The sequence below is a fragment of the Neopsephotus bourkii genome, unplaced genomic scaffold (genome assembly GCF_033783945.1).
Source record: "Neopsephotus bourkii isolate Nb327-2 ecotype Australia unplaced genomic scaffold, CSIRO-AGI_Nbou_v1 NB_873, whole genome shotgun sequence".
In the NCBI taxonomy this organism is placed as follows: Eukaryota; Metazoa; Chordata; class Aves; order Psittaciformes; family Psittacidae; genus Neopsephotus; species Neopsephotus bourkii.
In genome coordinates this window covers 3,478,078-3,498,107 of record NW_026901367.1, presented here as the reverse complement: position 1 = coordinate 3,498,107, position 20,030 = coordinate 3,478,078, and the positions used below count along the sequence as shown (strand labels likewise).

The window sequence follows — 20,030 nt, the reverse complement described above, 5'->3', positions numbered from 1 at the left end:
TGAGATAGCAAAGGGATTTTGAACGGGGCTGCCCTCATATTTTGTTAGGGAGAAGATAAGCATCCCTGTTGGGCAATCCAGATCTCAGGTGGGCTGTGCTGGTTTCTGGAAGTGGTTCTGTCTTTCCTCTGGTGCTGAGGCTCCCAGTTTCATGTGCACTGGTGACATGTCCTGGGTGAAGTTATTTGTGGGTGGAGGCTTTGGATCAGGTATTTGTAATATCTGTGCAAATGCTAATGGAGTTGAGCAGCAGGATCAGAACCTACTAATGGTGGAGCTTTAGGATGTTACCTCATCTCTTTTTTTGTAGGCTGGAAGATCATGATGACATCAGGGCACTCTGGACACGTCAGAGTGAGACCCTGAAAGAAACCTACAGTGAATATTTCCTTGCTGATCTCATAGAAAGTCAGGATGAAGACAACCAGGCTGCTGTTGGTGAGGTCAGTCTGCCATGAGCTCTGGTTTTGTCTAATCCTAACACCAGTGATGTCGCATGTGACAGCTCACACTGCAGCTCAATGAACAAAAAGAACAAGCTCACATTTGGAAGGCAGATTTTGTGATGTGCACACACACAGTGCCCTCCGCCATGTGTTTTGTGTCTGTCTTTAGGAGCAGTATTTCCTGTTAAAGCAAATGAGGCAGCAATTCAGTAATCGTGTGGATTCTTTTCCAGTAATTGGAATGGACCACCTTGATGAAACCATGTTGCCATTTTAGACATTTGCATTATAGATGACCAGTTTTCATTCCCAGTGAAAATTAATATTGCATGTGAAAACTAGTAGCCAGTGATACCTTCACAGTGAAAAAAGCTGTAGATTTTTCCCATCTCCAGGCCTCAGGCAGTCACATTTTCTTCTGAACTGAAGACAGAAACCCAGGAATTAATTTAAATGAGAAAGAGGTGATAACAGTTATCCTGCTGAAAATTCCTGTTAAGATTTTCCTGGGTTAGTAATTGTGCATGGTGTTGTGAGCTGATGGGCAACATAACCTGCTTAATTCCACAAGTCTGCTTTCTATAGCAAATGATTTTATAAACCGTAACATGTAATCACTGCCATTGGAAGCCAAATGGGAAACAATAAAGCATTAGTGTAATAGCACATTACAAATGGCTATCTTTATAAATAATACATTTCAATTGTGCATTTATAGCTCAATATGATACGAGGAAAAGGTGTTCCGGGCCCTCATGGCTTACACTTGTCACTGCTGCTGCAGATTGGGAAGACACCTCCATGCGATCCAAGATAGTTGCCAATTTTCCCTGCAGAGAATGAAGCTGGCAGCCTCTTTTTGCACATATGGTAGATGGATTGGTTAATCAGCCTCCGCTGAGCCTTGGGCCTAAAATTACACAGCAGCCAGACAACTGCAGCGCCCCAGCTTTTGTTCAGTTAGGCAAACAAGCAAAGGAACAGTCACTTGTTGTTTGAGGGCAAAATGAAAGTTTGTATTTTTTATTCTGATGGCAGTGCCGATGGCCTGATAAAACAGCTCTCCAGAGCCAGGCACTGCGGTTTCATTCTCTATGTAAAGGGGGCTGCAGTATGTGTAGCAAGAGGAAAAAAACGTGATCATGTGTGTTTCACCAAAAGGTTGCACACAGCATTAACAGCTGAAGAGCTTCCTGCTTCTGGACTCGAAAGCCCTGCAGCTCACCAGTTCTCATTTGCAGAGTGCATTTCCTGCTGAAGACCCCAGATATGTTCAGTACCAACCATGCAGAGTGACATGGCCTTTCCCATGGCAGGGGCTCGTCACCATGGTACCTGCAAGTCTATTGCATTTCTTTAAGGGCTAGTTCTTAGATTATTTTTTTGTTTAGAACTTGAAAATATTTAGTGCTTATAACTGCTGCCAATAATCCACACCATGTACTGCATTAGATACTGCTTCCATACTAGAGAATCGCTTCCTTGTATTAATCATTCTCATAGGAAACCAAATACACTTTTCAGTCTGAGCAGTTTTCTTTCCAAAGCTGAGTGCAGTACTGGCTGTTATAGATAGCTAAAGCCAGGTTTTACTTCACCTCACTTCAAGTGAAATATAAATTATACCTTTTTGGAGGCATGTCGCTGAAAGCGTATGGTTTTTATATACTGTAACAAATGCTTTATTGAAACAATAGATCATTACTTAGTCCATACATACAATCCTAATGCTCTTGCAGGTCATAGCTAGCAAAACAATTGTAGCATCTAATATAGAGATTCTAATAAAGACATTACAGGGAAAAACCATGAATGTTTGACTTTTGCTGAAATAGTTCCTTTGTGCACAACCAGTAACTTTTATGTTTCAGAAAGTTTTTTGTTCACATTTTTGTCCTGACCTCAAATCACATGCTCAGCTTTCACACGTGCCATTGCTTCTGTGTTCCAGGCTGGTGGCACTGCAGTAGGATTCATGAGCTTGTGTTCTCAAGTGAATGTTTCCTTGTTGCAAGAGTGTTTTGACTTGGGGCCTTTCCATGGACTCTGTAAACCACATCCTGAAGATATTCTCAAAGTGCCCCAGGAGCCAAGCCTTCAAGAAGGTATCTGTGTCCTAAACGGCTAGATATATTGGAGGTGCATCTGTTTCTAGCTTAGGAGTAGGTTTTGCCAAAAGTTGGAGGAGGATGAAGGTTTACTGGCAAGAAAACACAAGTTAACGTGTCTGTTTTGGAGATGGTTACCTGGTGGGTTGTAATTCAGGAGGGAAATTTTGCTAGCCCTGGTGTCTGACTGAGAAGTGGTGGGTGGTTGTGGGGAGATGGTCGGTACCAGCTGTGGGCTAAACCTGGGTGTCAGGTTTTGGAGAGCTGAAGCATCAGGTACGTTTTCTATCTGTTAGCTATGGTTGTGCTATTAACTGAAGACTCAGTTTTGAAATGTGATTCTAATGTCTGTAGCCAAGCAGCTGGTTAACTGTAGCTGTTATGTTGTCCCATTGTCTTGTGTCATCCTGTTAACTCATGGTGCAGCTTTGCTCTCTTTGCTTACTGTTTTCAGTCTTCTAGATCACAAGATTTTGGAGATCGGGGACTGTCTCTTTATTCTATTTTTATATTGGGCATGATACAACAACCCATCTACAAGCCACTTTCCTGCAAAGCACAGAAACCAGTAACAGTATGTTACGTCTTTGCAGAGCGGAAGTGTCACGTACATGATTTACAGTTGTTATCTTTATGTTTCAGTGTCAAATGGCTTCTTGTGCAAAGGGCAACATTTTGCTGTCTACTAATTATCAGTAATAGAATTAAACCCCCATGTTAGGCTGTAGGTATCTGCCTGTCTGAACACAAAGCAGCAGGCAAAACAGGCAGCGAGGGAGCACCAGAGCAGTCACCAGCTGGCACCTGAGTGCTGACAGCCATGGAACAGGAAAGGGAAAGAATAAAGTCCTACAGCTGCTCCTGTGCACTTCCCTCCCCCACAAAGAAGCAGCTTGCACACCAAGGTGAAGGGAGCCACTGTCTCCTCCCGTATGGTCCTGTGCAGCTGGAGCTGCAGCAGTGTCATTGCAGAATAGGTGACAGATGTGTGGAGACATAAATGAGCCTGAGGGAGGAAGAAACATCAGTCACCATAGTCTGGACTGAAAGTAGAAACACAGTCCTGCACAGCCAGACCTAGGTGACCCTGCTGAAGCAGAGGGTTTGGACAAGATGACCTCCAGTGGTCACCTCAACCATAACCACTCTGTGACTGTTACTGGTTCAGGGAAAGCCCTCGGACACTTCTGAGTGCTTTCCTTGTCCTGGGGCTGCAAGCTGTAGGCCCATATTTTGTGGCCAATTCTGTGCTGCTGTGCTTTTTAATGAGTGGGTGGTTAAAGTTTTTAACACCATGCCTCTTATGCAGGGTTTTACATTTAGGAAATCTAAGAGAGTTGTTCAGAATGTCAAAACTTAGCGTGAACAACTGTTCCGTTCAGGTTCTGGTGTCTCTAAAGCAGCACAGCTCACAGCTCGCGTGTTCATTGCTCTTCTACCTCTCCATTGAAATACTAGGTTAGTTTTGACAGTTGGTACTTGTTTGCAATCCTGTGTGTCTCCTCCAGGCAAGGTTTTTAAAAGTAGGATTATCCCTCTGTTCAGAATGACAGGGGCAGCTCTGGAGAAAGACAATTACTTGTAGGCTTTTTCAGGGAGCTTGAGTACAAATCACTGATGGTCTCGGACACCTGAGGTAGCTTGAGTACAAATCACTGATGGTCTCAGACACCTGAGGAGGGAGGAACTTGAGTGGCATAAGCCAAGAGCCTGGCTCTGACACTCAGCTCAGGAATATTAATTCTCTTATCACTGAATAATATTTAAAATCATTGCTGTAGCTTTGCACATTTTAGAATAAACGAGCAATTACAACACCTGAGGAAGCGTGTGCTGTCCTGAAACATTGGAAGCTGTTGCTTATGCCTGCCCAATGTGCCCCAAAGGACAGAGGTGCAACTGAGGGCTGCGGCAGTTGAATCTCAGAGAAAGGAAAAAGAAAGAAGGGGGAAACAATCAGATGTAGACTGTTAGTGCTCAGGTTTCTGATACCCTTCAAGAAGGCATTAGCTTAAACAGTTCCAGAAGTTTGTTATGGCTTATTGAAAGTATGGGTCTCATACGGTAGATGTTTGATAAACAGCTTTTCCTTTTACTGCTTAGTACACGTTTGACTAATAGCTATAAACAAAAACCCCTATTTTTGAGCAGTTTGAATGAAAAGCCCTTTCCTTTGGGACGATTTGGGTTTCATTATTCCTGAGAGGTAATGCCATTTATTTCAGTATCCATTCATGACAATTTCCAGGAGAAAGAGAAATGTTGCTTTTTTTCCTTTTCTTTTTTTCCTATTTTCCTTTTTGGAAATAAAAAATCCCACTCTTTTAGTAAAGAAGTTTACAGCAAAAAAGGCCCCAACCAAGTTGTAAGCACAGCTCCCTTCCTTCTGCTGTTTGTTTTATTAAAGTATGTAATTTGGAAAGAGCATTGTCTTATCTGGGGGGTGGTTTGTTGGGGTTTTGGGGTTGGGGTTTTTTGTTGAGGTGTTTGTTTGTAGGTCCGGGGGCTCTTGGGGGTGGGGTTTGGTAACTGCAGAGTCCATATGAGAGTTGCATCCCAGGAGTGCATTGTGGAGCCTTCCCAGTGTAAGGATGAAGCTAAGCCTTTGAAATGTATTGTAGTGTCAGCCACACGTAGTTGGTATTTGCTTACAGTGCATAGCACAAGCACTCCATGACTGACTGAACGGTGTTTCAGCGTGGCACCCCTCCTGCAGGCGGCAGTTCAGGGGACTCCTTGGATCAGTAGTGCTGGGGACTTGCTGTCATGAATTCCAAGTGCAGGCTGCATTCCTGGGCAGGGTCATTGGATGTTCACACATAAATAAACCCCCCCATGTTTTCCCAAGCCCTTGAGCCTGGTAAGTAGAGATCACAGGTTGGTGATATTTTTCCCTTCAGAATGTAATGGTGAATAGTAATGCAGGCACATACAGGAATCTGTCTTTAACCCAGTACTGATATGCCACTTAAGCCTCGGCGTAATTACAGTCATTTGGTTGTTACTCTATATGGTGTCACGAATTAGTAGCTACAAAACATTATGATGCAGTGAGAATGATTCAAGGGCTTTTCATCAGGCTTCATGGTGAACTGGCTTCTTGCTCCTGCTGCCTGTTACCTCTGCTAGCAACCCAGCAATCACAGGATTAGTTCCATTTTCCCTTTGTTCACATTCCTTACTTCATTTAGTGCAACGATATTTGTGTTCATCCTGCCACTTGTGTGCACATCCATGCAAGCAGTGCTGCAGCTGCATTTGCCAGTGGTGGATGCTGGAGCCATTGAGGGATGTTGTTTCAGGGTAAAGTCAGGAACAACATCTCAATGTTTACACAAGCAGAGCCCTGTATTAAATACCTGTGACACCTCCAGGGCTGTTTGTGATGGGAAGTGGGGCTGGGTTAGTCCACACCACATCTCATCATTCCTGTGAAGCCTCACATCTGTGATACCCCTGAGAAACCACAGTTGCAAACCCTGTGTTCCTTCTTGCCCTGCGCATTGCCTCTGCATTCTTCTCTGCTAACAGAGGAACAGATTTTCAGATAACACATTTTTTCAGAATACTTTTGGCTGAATTATTTTAAACCTTGAAGGTATTTTTTAAAGCTCATTACTGTATGAAGAAATGCTCATGTTGGTGAGTGCACTTAGATGGGTTTCCCAAGGTAAAGCTCAGAGAGGAGTGAAGGATTCTGTTGTCTTGGGCCTTCCGATGGCTTTTTGTTTCTCCTGGGGCTGAAATTTTGAGTTCCTTGTGTCACTGGAGCTCTCACATGCCATGTCCCTGCCTGATGTGTTTGCTGCAGCAGCAATACGCACACCTCCAGAGCTCATGAGTTAAAACTCACATTCAGGCTTTCTTGTTAAATAACCCAAGCTGTGAGAGTGTCTGTGCAACTGGGGAGGGGACAGTACCAGGAATGGCACAACTACTAAAGGTACGTTCAGGGCTAAACATACAGGACCTGACACTTGGCTTTACTAATTTGGGTGGTCACTTGGAGTAACTTGTAGGATTCATGTGTACTTCACATGTAGGATTCACCTGTATTTCACATGTGACCTTAGTGACCTGTTTGACCACAAAAATAGTATTGCTCAGGTTGGAATGAACTAAACTGGAATGCTACTGGGCTCTGACTGAGGGTGGCAGGATGACCTGTGATGCAATTTTAAACCTGGTTTCTGTTACTTTGTCAAGGGCTTGTTCCTTTCCATGGAGCTCTTTTATTCTTTTTCATGCTGCTGATATCAAAGCCTGTGCTCACTGCTCCTGAAGCATTCCTGGTGTGGCTCAGCAAGTGTCTGTTGTTATGAGTGAGTAGTCCTGCACACACCCCAGCTTGCAGTGGTTGACAGAATGCTTTGGAGCAGTTACTCCAACATCTGAGCAAAGCGGCAGAGGAGAGAAATTCTTAGAGGGAGAGAAGGGAAAAGACAAACTGAGCAACCACCTTATATAAGAAATAAAACAGGGTTTAGAGAGCTAGTTAGGTTTAGCAACTGAGAAGAGACTTTAAATATCTGATTCTTGTCCCTGCTTGCACCAGTAAGCAAGGGTTCTGGCCTGACTAGGGTTTATTCTGAATTCAGGTTGGTTTAGGAGAGCTAATCTGAGAATCAAGAGCCCTTGCTTGCCCTTGTGATCCTCAGAAAGCGAGTCAGAACAGCTCCAGGGCTTAAGATACCAGCCAATACACTGATCACTCAGACCTGTCTCTTCAAATAGGGTAAAAATTTGCTACATATAATACATGAGTTAGGAATTGCTTCAAAACTCTCTTACTCAGTTCTTCTTCTGCAACCAATTCTCTGATTCTTTTGCCTTGAAATCAAAAAGTCTAATGGAATTCTAGCCAGGTAACTGTGGGAAGGTCTATTGTAACTGGGCTTGTTACAAACAAAAGAAGTAAACCTTCCAATAGAGGCAGCCTGGCACACTCTCCTCAATGCTGTGATCCTGAGGGTTCAGCTTGCGTTTTCAAGCCTGATGCATTTATTCATTTTCATTACTCAGGTGAAGATAAAAGCAAGCAAACAAGTCAAGAGACAGAGTCTGTTCCATCTCCAAACTTTGAACATGTTCCTGATGAGGATGCAGCTGTGCAGGTAATACCTCTGCACACAGCACTGCCAATGACTTTCAAAGCTAATGTGAGGCTAAGGTGAAAGCTTCCAGGACAGGCAATGCTTGTTATTGCCACTCCTGCACTGTCCTGTGCATGGACTCACTCTTCGATCCACTGTTGTGTGGGATCAGGATGGATGGGGGTGGTTTTCCCATCCACTTCCATGGGATGAGCCAGCACGGGGGTGGCAGTGAGAGGAGGAAGAGGATGGGGGCCTGTTTGTGCAGGTGTGCTGCCAAGTGAAGGCATGTGGAAGCACAGCTCCGAGTGGGCTCCTCACAGGTGGGAGAGAGCTATCCTGGAAGAGGCAGGCTGGGGCCAGTGCAAGGCCTGAGGGTTTGACAACTGTGTTGGGAGCTGAGACTTTGCTGTGAATGGGAAGCTGGCAGAGCTGAAAAGCAGCAACACGGCTCCAGTTTTCTCCTGTGGGCTGCAGAAGTTAAAGGGCACGTGTTCTCTCTGTGCCTCTTCTGTTGAGTGAAGCTCAACTTGATGAAAGACCATTACCATGAAAGGCAGTGGAGCAGCAGAAAGCAGCAGAGAATTTACCCTGATAGACTCTGAATGGTTGCATCAGTATGTACCAAAAGTCCTCTGGTTTTCTTCCCTTTGTTCATTTCCATCTCCACAGTATTCTCTGCATTGATCCCATTTTCTTTAGCATAACACATTTTCAACTTTCACCTATTTTCAATACACACCTGTTTTATATAGGAACATTTCTGAAAGGTATTTTCTTGCCTTACAGAGGGACCATCATGGTCACTTAGTTAGTGAATCTGTTGCTCTTCAGCAGGAATGTATGTATTTTTAAAGGCCATTTTAATCTAGTGTTTGAGAAACAGATATCCCACGAAATATACCTCCTTGAACTTCTGTGTTTGTCAAAATGTGACAAGGAGAAAGTGCATCCCTGTGTGTGTACTTGGAATGCTGTTAGGGGGGAATAATGCAGGAGCTCTTAATTCCAAATGAACTCTTGTACATGACCACTTGTGTGTTGTTACTGCAGAGCAGTGGAGCCGGTACCGTCCCCCACGCTGAGCTGCTCCCAGGTGATGTCAAGGATTTCAAAGGCTCAGCAACACCCCTTGAGGCTCAAGAAAAAGGTGCTTTTTGCCCCGTGTACAGAGGAGCTTCCAATGCTTTCTGTATCCGCCTGTTTTGGATCGATGAGAAGTATGAAACCAGGTAAGCTTGCATGAAGAGTTCCTGCTTCCCCAGTTTAATACCAGTTCTCAGTGCTCCATTTTTAGGACAAAGCTGGAAGTGGCAGCACACGCTGTGGGAGGCTGGATTTTTTTCTGACCTCTTTTTTTTTTTCAATTTCTTTTACTTTCACTAATAACTTAGTGACTAATTCTCAAGCTCTGGCTGCAACTTCCCCCTGTGCTGGGACATCCGTGGGGACAGGAAGTTCAGAACTCATTTCTATTGGGAAAATTCTAGTTGAAATTTTGGAAGAAGGCTACTTCTTCCTCTGAAGAAACATTGATGCCAAAGCTGCCTAACTGCAGAAGGAGCTGGGTGTTGCCATACCGCCCATCTTGTTCCATGGGGCAGCTAAGCTGTTCTGAACTCTGCAGTTAAGTGTTGTCCTTTCTGAAGACTCAGTCTCCCATCACTGAGGGAACTGATTCAGTTTCTTGGAATCCACTGCTGCAGGGGGGAGACAAAGGCCTTTTGTCTTCAGATGGTTGCTGCTGACTTTGGTCTCTGAGATCCTGGTGGAGTAGAACAGATCTATACACGTAGGTAAGGCATTTTGTTGCCAAATTTCTCTGCACCCCTGCAGAATGAACTTGTGCTCAACCACATCAACAGAAGCCTCTCCAGGAGCATTGGCCCTTTCTGCTTACAAGTGAGCCCTGCTCTTGTTTATAGAACCTAGAAAGAAAGATAAACCATGTAGGTACTTACAGAAAGGAGACAGAAAGAGGCTGAGCACACCCCAGGTCTTCCACACTCTTGAACAGATGTGACTTCTGGAGATCCAGGGTATCAGTAGCAAGGACTTTATAGATGATGAGTCTGACAACTGCAGTACCTTTTGCAGAAAGATCTCTGTGCTTGTGGTATAAGTCAGTGGTGACTGCCATTTTCTCAACTCATCTGCTTTAAAGGAGACTTAGGAATAAAATTCATTAAGAAGACAAATCAGAACTCCTTGAAAATGAATTCTGTTTATTAAGCTGTTTCTTGACTAAGGAGGAGTCCTACCTAAAGGGATTAAACACTGAATCTGCTTCAGCTACAGCTATCCTAAGTTACAAAAGCAGAGCAAACACATAGTCTTCTTGGTACGCATCTCCCAAGTAATGCTGGTTGGATTCATTAGGAGGAGAGAGAAACGCAGTGCCAGAAGTCTGTGGTGTACTTAGAAACACTGATGCATGGGCATGCGACAGAACCATGGCACTGCAGAGAGTCCATTCCAGAACACTGGACTGATGGTCTAAAATAAAATTCGAGTAATATAATTATTCCAGAATAAAATAATTTTAAAATACTGCTGAGGGGAGGGACTTGCTGTGGAATGACTCCATTACCCTGAACCAGCGATTCACAGCAGTGGTCCATATCTACTGTGGGAAATACTCTCCTGTAGGCTAGAGTTCTCTGCTCACAGCATCCTGCTTAGGATATGGAGATCTCACTTTTTTGCCCCCTTCTCACATTCTGCCCTTCGTCTGCACCATTGTTTCTGTCCAAGCTCTCTTCACTCTGTTTATCATCCAGCACTGCAGCTCAATTCTTTTTTCTCCTGAAGACATCTCTGGAGCAGTTGGGATTCCAAGATGGGAATCTGTGGAGAACACAGCATTCCTTCCTGAAGTCTTCTCAGATTAATTCATGCAAGATCCTCTCCTCAAGAGCTGAGCAATCTGTAGATCTAGGTGTTTTCAAGTATTTTGCTTGTGTTTGCTTGAGCCACCTGTTTGCGAAAGAAACCTCAGGGAAGTGAGGATGTTGAAAGGGTGGTGTGAGGCAATCCTGGCTGTGTACTGCAGGGTAGTTACTGCTGACCTGCATGGATCCAGAAATAGAAATGCAGGCATGATTGCATCTTAGTCCTCAAGGGGAGCTTACCGCTGGGGAATTCGTGTTACCCAGTCAGGTTGCTTAATGTTTCCATCTCTTAAATCTAGAGTGGCTTAAACCTTAAACCTCTGTGGCTTGTTAGTGCATTGGAAGTGAATTGTGGAGGAACCAACCTGCTGGTTCTTCTGCACATATTTGATAGCTTTTTAACCCCCCCCAAAAATCTTCAACCTCCATTCTTGTGCTCCCTGCTGCCAAGGAGGTGCTAGATAAGAGAGAGCAGAAAACTCCATTGCAATAGCATTTCCCATTCCCCCATATAGCTATTCTCTAGCTGTAATTATGGACTATATAGGTGACTGTATAATGCCCCAATCCAGATCTGTGCTCACAGCTTTTGTTGAAAGGTTTATTTCAAACATAAATATTTTTATTAGAAATTATTTCTCTTTTGATTCATTAATATTATTGGTGAAGTAATTAAAGGGAGCGTAACTACTGGGCTGGAGGAGCAAGGAGGTTTATCAATAGTTTTAGGTAGTGTATCTATATTGAGTTTCTTCAACTTTGTACAGTGAAAAATATTTTATAACGCTTCAGCATCACTTGTATTTGGGTTTAGAGCTTACATGTAGGAGAGACACAAAGAATTTGTTAGATTTCTCAAGTCTGTTTAAACTCAAATGTCACGTTTCACTGTCACCATGGAAAAGAGGGTAGAATTACTCTAAACCAGTAGGTGAGAAGTGGAAAGAAGTGTTCAAAACCAATTCAAAGTATTGACATTCCTGTTAGTCTCATCAAGCACATTGGAGATGTTTACCAAGTGAGTAAAGACAGAACTCTTGGTAGTGCCTAAGAATATTGTGGGCCATAACAACAACTGTTTGCAACCTCAGTTAACGCTGACTGTCTGCTAAGGCTGCTCTGACAGCCTGTGAATGACCTCTGGAAAACGCTGGAGTCAACAGTGTGAGTCTTTTTCTTGTTGCCTTTGAGTGAAGAGCCCAGTGCGGTGAGATTAGTTCAGACATTCAGGTTTATTCTTGTTACCAGTGATGCTTTAAGCCCTGGAAGTCAGCTGCAGACAGTGTGCAACATCTGTAGCAGATCAGTGAGGAACAAGTGGACTGATCGCTGTGAATAACTGTGCCTTGCACTTACAGGAATGTAAATGCCAACATGTACAGGCTCTGGCTGATGTGTGCTGCATTTAACAGTGTTTTCTCTTGCTTGCAGATCGCTGGATTTCCTGCAGTATGTTTTCAAGCTTTTCCCAGTGAGTATAATTCAAGTTTGTGTGCATGTGAATGCATGGTGGGACAGCAGTGCAGTTGTTAGCCAGGGTATTTGGATATGATGCCTGAGGAAGACTGTGACTGATAGGAGTGTGCCATGGCTGAGTCACCCTGGGCTAAGTTACCTTGGGCTGAGTTACCTTGAGGAGTACAACTTCCCTCCATGGCTGCTTTGGACTTTCTATGTTGCAATCATCAGTCCTTAGTTTCTGTTCCATAGGGGCTTTTCTGAGACGCAGATTTAGAAAACAAATGTTTCAAACTCTTTAAAATCATGCATACATCCAGACTGTACCTAAGTTAAAAACAAAACTGGGGGAAACACATTAGAGATGAAGTTAAAGCCTAGAGAATAGCAGTATTAAGGAAATACATGGTATTTACCCATAGCCTAAACAGTGGCACTGAAGGCTTATTTTTAGGGCAAGGCTAATGTGTGGCAAATAAGGGTGTGCATTTACAGTGCCACAACTATTTAACACTATGCCCTGCGTGCTCCATCTTTAGCTGAGGTAACAAGAGTCCACTCTCTGAGGCAGTCTTAATGCACACTACAGTGTGTTGTGAAGCCACACTGCGATTTACTGCATGGTAACATCCCTTAAAGCCAGGTCTCAGTGACCAAAGGTACAGACTCTGCCCTAGATATCAGCATGTTCAAAACCACTGCTTCCCACCAAAGAAAGCTCCCAGAGAATGTGAGCATGGGAGCATTCCAGATCTCTGATTTATCCATTCAGCAGTACACCTGCCACTCCTTGAAACTAAATGTCATGATGGAATCACCAGGTGTAGTGAGAAAACTTAATCACAGTGTGCTTAAAGAGAAGAAAAGGATTGAAATTCAAACAGCTTTCCATTGGAAAAAATGCCATAGAATAATCAGCGAGAGTCAACTGATTAAACATCTTCCAGATCTGTGCTGCTTGGGAGTCTCTCAGCATGTGTCATGTGCATGAAGTGTCTGTCTGAATGGGCAGAGCTCTCCAACATCCCTGTGTGCAGGGAGATTATCTCAAAACATGGATTCAATAAAAAGGGATGGGAGAGACTCTGGTGAAAGGAGTGCTTGAGCAGTTGAATGGATAAAGTTAGCGTGCCATGAAGCCGTCTTTCATCTGAGTAGGGACAGGCCAAGGGGAATGGCTTGGAGCTGGAGGAGCTTTAAGGTCCCTTCAACTCAAACCAGTTTGTGATGCCATGGAGTTACCTGCATTCATTTGCACCTCTGCAGCCTTTACAGCACAGGTCTCTGAGCAATTACAGTGACTGCCATTCCAATGTGTTTGCATGCAGATGCACCCTGTGGTGCACACCAGCAGTGCCAAACCTGGGACAAGCTGGACATTACTGCACATATACAAACTTGCATTCATCAAGTCTACTGTGCACACAGTGCAAAGTCAGTGCTTATTCTGTTGAGGAAGAAAGCTGGGGGAGCTGTGCATAAAAGGGATCATTAGGGAATATCAGGATATTAATGAGTAAGTTTTTACTATGGGAGCTAAAGGACCTGTTTCTGTGAGCCAGCTAGTGTTGAGCTCATCAGCTCCTTTGTGCTGCCCAGGCATCAAGCCAGCTAGGTAAAGCAATGCTTGGAGTGTATGTGTGCTGTAAGCACTGCATTCAGTTTGGTTTCTTTCTGTCCCCTCAAGATAAGCTTTTGTGTAAAGCTTCTACTGAGGTCACTAAGAGCCTTTATTGTCTGCAATTTTCTTCAGGACAAAGACTTCTGTGTCATCCTCGTCCCCCATCATGTACCAGAGTTCCTCCTGATCCAGAGTTTTGTCCGGGCTGTCCCATTCTGCACTTCCAGATTTGGCCAGGAGCTTTACGTGTTCCACCGTGCAGGGCTGCTCATGTGAGTCCTGTGCCTCGTGGCTACAGCTGATGGCAGATCTTACAGCTGGAGTCCCCATAACAGTGTACTGAATAGCCCTGGCCTGTGCCTGGAGCACTCAGGAGCAGAGCTGAGTAACTTAGTCTTTAGCAGGGTTACTAGAGCGTCTTGCTACCTGTTGTGGAGTGAATCCTAAGCCTACTCAGGTGTATCTCCAACAGCACTATATGAGACAATGTGAAAATAGCCTCATATTATTAATTGAAATAAGTAGTTAGTGACATGATTTTTAACCAAAGGAAAACTGTGATCATTAAACTGTGAAAGCAAACACTCTTCTGACTGCCAGCATTTATATATAGCATCCTTCAAGGAGAAGCAAAGTGCAGTGAGAGGATTCATGAACATTGGTACAGACAAGAAGCTTCTTCAAGCTGCTTCATTGTGAACCAAGGCTAATAGAGAAACACAGTGCAGTGCTTGGCCCTGTGGACTGGGTCAGGTTGTGTGACACTGATACTTGAAAGCCTGGTATAGGTGTAATTCATAGAATCATAGAATAGTTAGGGTTGGAAAGGACCTTAAGATCATCAAGTTCCAACCCCCTGCCATGGGCAGGGACACCTCGCACTAAACCATGGCACCCAAAGTTTCATCCAGCCTAGTCTTGAACACTGCCAGGGATGGAGCATTCAGAACCTCCCTGGGCAACCCATTCCAGTGCCTCACCACCCTAACAGGAAAGAATTTCCTCCTTATATCCAATCTAAACTTCCCCTGTTTAAGTTTGAACCCGTTACCCCTTGTCCTGTCACTACAGTCCCTAATGAAGAGTCCCTCCCCAGCATCCCTATAGGCCCCCTTCAGATACTGGAAGGCTGCTCTGAGGTCTCCACACAGCTTCTCTTCTCCAGGCTTTAATTTATTTTTTTTTTTTTTTAATTTATGCAGTGTAATGCATTTCTGAAACATGCAGAACACAGCATAACCTCATTGTTGAGTATCTATTTTATATAATTTATCTCTTTTTTTTTTTAATCATTTATTTCATACCTTTGAATTTCTGAATGCTTCTGTAGCCTGAAATACTGCTGGACTGGGACACACAGCCGCTCTTGTTGTGACTGCTGTTGTGTGGTAGGAGTTTTCCAATGCTTTGTTTGTGTAACAAGACCAGGCTGGCCCAGACATCAGCTAAAACTGTGGCACAGTTAGAGATTTCCCCCCTCCTTTTTTTTAATGTAGCTAAATAGTGCATGGTTTCAGAGCAATACAGCTGTAATTGCATCCTTAAGCACCTTTGCTGCTGTACAAATAGCTCATGCAGGGTCTGGTCAGCTCCTCTTGGACCTGTGCAAAGGTTTTTACCCTGGGATGAAACTGGGCTTCTGTGTGCTCTGTCAGAATCCAGCTGGCGGCAGGGAACGCCACTGGAGTAATTCCTGCTAATCTCAGCCCAGCTGCTCAGTAATCCACGGCTCGCTTTGGGAGTCACGGGTCCTCTTGTGATTTTGGTCAAAATTAAACTTGTTCTCAAGGTTTTGTAAAACCCTTACAATTCTGATTGAATTGTGCATATTCCAAATGATCCCAGCCCTTCCATGAGAACACAACAAAGCCAGTAGTAGCATTTTCCAACACCCCCACCCCCCAGCTGTGCAGGGAAGTAAGGAAAATAGCCTTTCATTGAGGTTCAGGATCAGAAAAGCTATGGAAGAAACCAGCTGAAACCTTTGGGAAGTTTCTGAAGAACAAAGAGCTTGGTGCACAACAGCAGATTCTCCCTTAGATGAAACCAAAATATGCACAAGTGAAAGATCAATATATTGTACTTGCACCAAGGGCTTTTGACAGGCATGAGAGAGAAAAGAAGGTCCCAGAAAATGGACTAAAAGAAAAGCAGGGCTAAGAAGATGGGGATATGAAGACACAAAAGGGCAAAATCAGAAGAGGCACAGGCACAAAATGAGATACTGATTAGTAAAGGTTGTAAAAGGACTAAGAAAAAGTGTTAAGTACACAAAAAGCAAGAGTACAGCAAATGGAAGCATGGGCCTGCTACTTACCAGTGAAAGAGGAAAAATAACAGATGACGAGGCATAGGCTGAAATGCTTAATGGACACTTTGCCTCAATTTTCACTAACAAGCATAATAATAATAGCAGCATCCTGGTCTCTGAGCAGTGGAAGGAACTGGGCATCTAGAATCACTTAATTCTTTGCTGGAAGAGAAACGGGCACAGACCTTGGATGGTCCTTCCTCGTCCTCCATCCTCCCAGTGGATCTGGGCTTTGGGTGTATTTAGAACTGGGTTTGGTTTTGGCGTGTTCTGGTTTTTGTCATTTAAAACATGGTTCCCTCTGGCACCGCTCCGGGCCATGGAGGAGGACACCCCTGTGCTGGGCGCAGAGGGGTGCAGGAGGGGGCACGTGAACTGTGCTGTGGGCCTCCCTGACCATCATCCTCATCACTTATTCCATCCTGCAGTGAACTCTGTGGAAATGCGTAACAAATGTGCAAAGGAAGCTGATGCTCCCTTCCAAGTTCAGGGTTAGTTTGTAATTCAGCAATCAAATGTGTGCTTTGAGCACTCAGATAATCCAGCTGAAAGTGAGCACAGAGATGGAGCTGGGACATTTCCCATAGCACATCAGAGATTTGGTAGCTTGGGGTTTTAAAGGTCCTAGTGCTGTTCATTAAAACAGCATTCCACAAAATCAGTCTGAGTGTGACTGGGACTTAGGCTGACGAATAGCACATAAAGTTGAAATGGCAATGTCCTGGGTTCAGCAATAGCAGTCATTTTGCTCCTTCTTGGTAACTGGTGCAGTGCTGTGTTTTTGACTTTCGGCCTGGGAGCGGTGCTGATAACACCGATGGTTTTAGTTACTGCTCAAATGTCTGGTCTGGCCGAGGACTTTGTGGGCCTCATGCTCTGCCAGGGAGGAGAGGAAGCTGGGAGGAAGCAGGGACAGGACACCTGACCCAAACTGACCAAAGAGGTATTCCATACCACAGCACGTCATGCCCAGGATGTAACTGGGAGTTACCTGGAAGGGCTGAGACTGCAGGGTTGGAGGAGGTATTGGTCGGTGCTCGGTTGAGAGGGGTGGGGGGAGTTATTGGTCGGCTGGTGCTGAGGTGTTGTATTCTCTTCCCTTGTTATTTCCTTTATCATTATTATTATTGGTGGTAGCAGTAGTGTGGTTTGTGTTATACCTTAGTTACTAAACTGTTCTTATCTCAACCTGTGGGAGTTGCATTCTTTTGATTCTCCTCCCCATCCCTCTGGGAGCAGGGGGAGGGAAAAAAGGGGGGGAGTGAGAGAACGACTGCGTGATTGATGGCTGACTTTGTTTAAACCACAACAGGCAAACAAGCCCAGGAGAGGCAGTCAGACTGCCTGGATCCCAAGGTTTTTATCTGGGGGGAAAGAACTGAATTCTTGGAAATGAAGCTGTAATTTGGTTCCTTGAACAGCTAAATCTTTATTCCATGGGCCTTGTCTAACCAGGAAGGGTCAGTGCCTTTAACAAGCAACATGAGAGTTCCTCAGCTGCTGGAGACTCTCACTGAGAAGTAATTCTTTTTCATGTTTAGTGCTGGGAAGATGTTTTATAGCAGTGTGTGTGAACTCGGGAAGTGCCGGGATACTCCTGCTGTAGCTCATATGCTGCTGCTGTCCCTATTGCACTGACTCTTTCACACTGTGTCACTGGTGTGTGATCACTGAGTGGCAGTCTTATGTTTAGCAGGGGCATTTTGTTTGTGCTTTATGTAAGTTTATGCTTACATGTTGCTGTTTGAAGAACCCAGGCCTAACACAAACATTAGTTGGTTGCTCCTGCTGGAGAAGGATGCTACCGCCTTTCCTTGGTACCATAGGCCAGGATGACACTTGGCTCTGGCTTGTTTTTTTCTCTCTCCTTTTTTCTTTTCATTTTCTTACCTTTTTTTCTGTTCTTCTCCCCACATGTGTCACTGTGCAGCCACAGCTCCTGCTTCCATCTGAAATGATTCTTTGGCTCCTTTCTCTGCTGCCTCTGGTCACATGAAGGTTGGGTGCTATCTGTGGTTACAGTAGTCATTGCTTTATGGGACTGGACTGTAGGTGCAGGAAGACTGAGTGTTCAGTAACAGTTAAAGCAGCATCTTAAGTTGTCTTAAGTTGTTGTGTGATCTTTTATGTTCTCATACACTAAGCTAATATATGCACTTGGAACCACTGTCATACAGCAATCAATTCCAGCTTCTGAAAGAGGTGCGTGCAGTGCTTGTGGAAGGCAGGTTGTCAGTGTGGGAATTGGCTTTAATTTGTCACAGAGTGAGCTTTTTTTCCTTTTCCCTTTCTTTTATAGGTCATTTAATGTAAGAAGTGCAACAAGCAATGACCTGCCTGGTGTCCAGATGCTCACTGAAACCCTTAGCTTGAATAAAAGGATACTGAATGACTTCAGGATATTTACTCTGGTTCACAGAGATCCCGTGAGTATTGCTTGCAAAGACACAGGAGAATGGATAAAAACTGGTAAAAACATCCATAATTTGTTACATGAAACTAGTGAACTCTCTACATATGGTGTAGAGGTACTCAAGTCAGTACCAGCAGTTGGCATAAGCTGTATTCAGCCTGACCTGATGGTTAATCTAACCTGTGGTCTATAGCAGTGCAGGTTCAGAAGCAGGCTGGATCCGTGCCTTGACCACCCACAGCCTCATTTATGTTGTTGCTTTTTCTTGCACGCATATCTGGTTGAGTGATGAACATGTACTTGTGTCTGTCACATGATGGGGCCCCTTCCTCCTTCCCATGATGTGGATGGGTGCATGCCCACCAGACAGTGTCTTCCCATGATGTGGATGGGTGCACACCCAGCAGACAGTTCCTTCCCATGATGTGGATGGGTGCATGCCCAGCAGACAGTTCCTTCCCATGATGTGGATGGGTGCATGCCCAGCAGACAGTTCCTTCCCATGATGTGGATGGGCACATGCCCAGCAGACAGTTCCTTCCCATGATGTGGATGGGTGCACACCCAGCAGACAGTTCCTTCCCATGATGTGGATGGGTGCACACCCAGCAGACAGTTCCTTCCCATGATGTGGATGGGTGCATGCCCAGCAGACAGTGTCTTCCCATGATGTGGATGGGTGCACCCAGCAGCAGTTCCTTCCCATGATGTGGATGGGTGCATGCCCACAGACAGTTTCCCATGATGTGGATGGGTGCATGCCCAGCAGACAGTCCTTCCCATGATGTGGATGGGCATGCCCAGCAGACAGCTCCTTCCCATGATGTGGATGGGTGCATGCCCAGCAGACAGTTCCTTCCCATGATGTGGATGGGTGCATGCCCAGCAGACAGTTCCTTCCCATGATGTGGATGGGTGCATGCCCAGCAGACAGTTCCTTCCCATGATGTGGATGGGTGCATGCCCAGCAGACAGCTCCTTCCCATGATGTGGATGGGTGCATGCCCAGCAGACAGTTCCTTCCCATGATGTGGATGGGTGCATGCCCAGCAGACAGCTCCTTCCCATGATGTGGATGGGCACATGCCCAGCAGACAGCTCCTTCCCATGATGTGGATGGGTGCATGCCCAGCAGGCAGTTCCTTCCCATGATGTGGATGGGTGCATGCCCAGCAGACAGTTCCTTTTGTGGATGGGCCCAGCAGACAGTTCCTTCCCATGATGTGGATGGGTGCACACCCAGCAGACAGTTCCTTCCCATGATGTGGATGGGTGCATGCCCAGCAGACAGTTCCTTCCCATGATGTGGATGGGTGCATGCCCAGCAGACAGCTCCTTCCCATGATGTGGATGGGTGCACACCCAGCAGGCAGTTCCTTCCCATGATGTGGATGGGTGCACACCCAGCAGACAGTTCCTTCCCATGATGTGGATGGGCACATGCCCAGCAGACAGCTCCTTCCCATGATGTGGATGGGTGCACACCCAGCAGACAGTTCCTTCCCATGATGTGGATGGGTGCATGCCCAGCAGACAGCTCCTTCCCATGATGTGAATGGGTGCATGCCCAGCAGACAGTTCCTTCCCATGATGTCGACGGGCACATGCCCAGCAGACAGCTCCTTCCCATGATGTGGATGGGTGCATGCCCAGCAGACAGTTCCTTCCCATGATGTGGATGGGTGCATG

The 20,030-nt window shown here is 45.1% G+C and overlaps 1 protein-coding gene across 5 annotated transcripts in view; it reads left to right on the top strand.

The window, feature by feature from the left end:
• CFAP61 (cilia and flagella associated protein 61) overlaps positions 1-20,030 on the top strand; it is a 107,714-nt gene that overhangs the window by 15,249 nt on the left and 72,435 nt on the right. For all 5 annotated transcript variants that reach the window (XM_061356925.1, XM_061356926.1, XM_061356924.1 and 2 more), the window contains 7 exons: positions 311-443; positions 2,398-2,551; positions 7,577-7,668; positions 8,701-8,879; positions 11,970-12,009; positions 13,750-13,889; positions 18,228-18,354. In XM_061356925.1, coding sequence (XP_061212909.1) covers positions 311-443; positions 2,398-2,551; positions 7,577-7,668; positions 8,701-8,879; positions 11,970-12,009; positions 13,750-13,889; positions 18,228-18,354 — 865 coding nt within the window. The remainder of the gene's footprint in view (positions 1-310; positions 444-2,397; positions 2,552-7,576; positions 7,669-8,700; positions 8,880-11,969; positions 12,010-13,749; positions 13,890-18,227; positions 18,355-20,030) is intronic.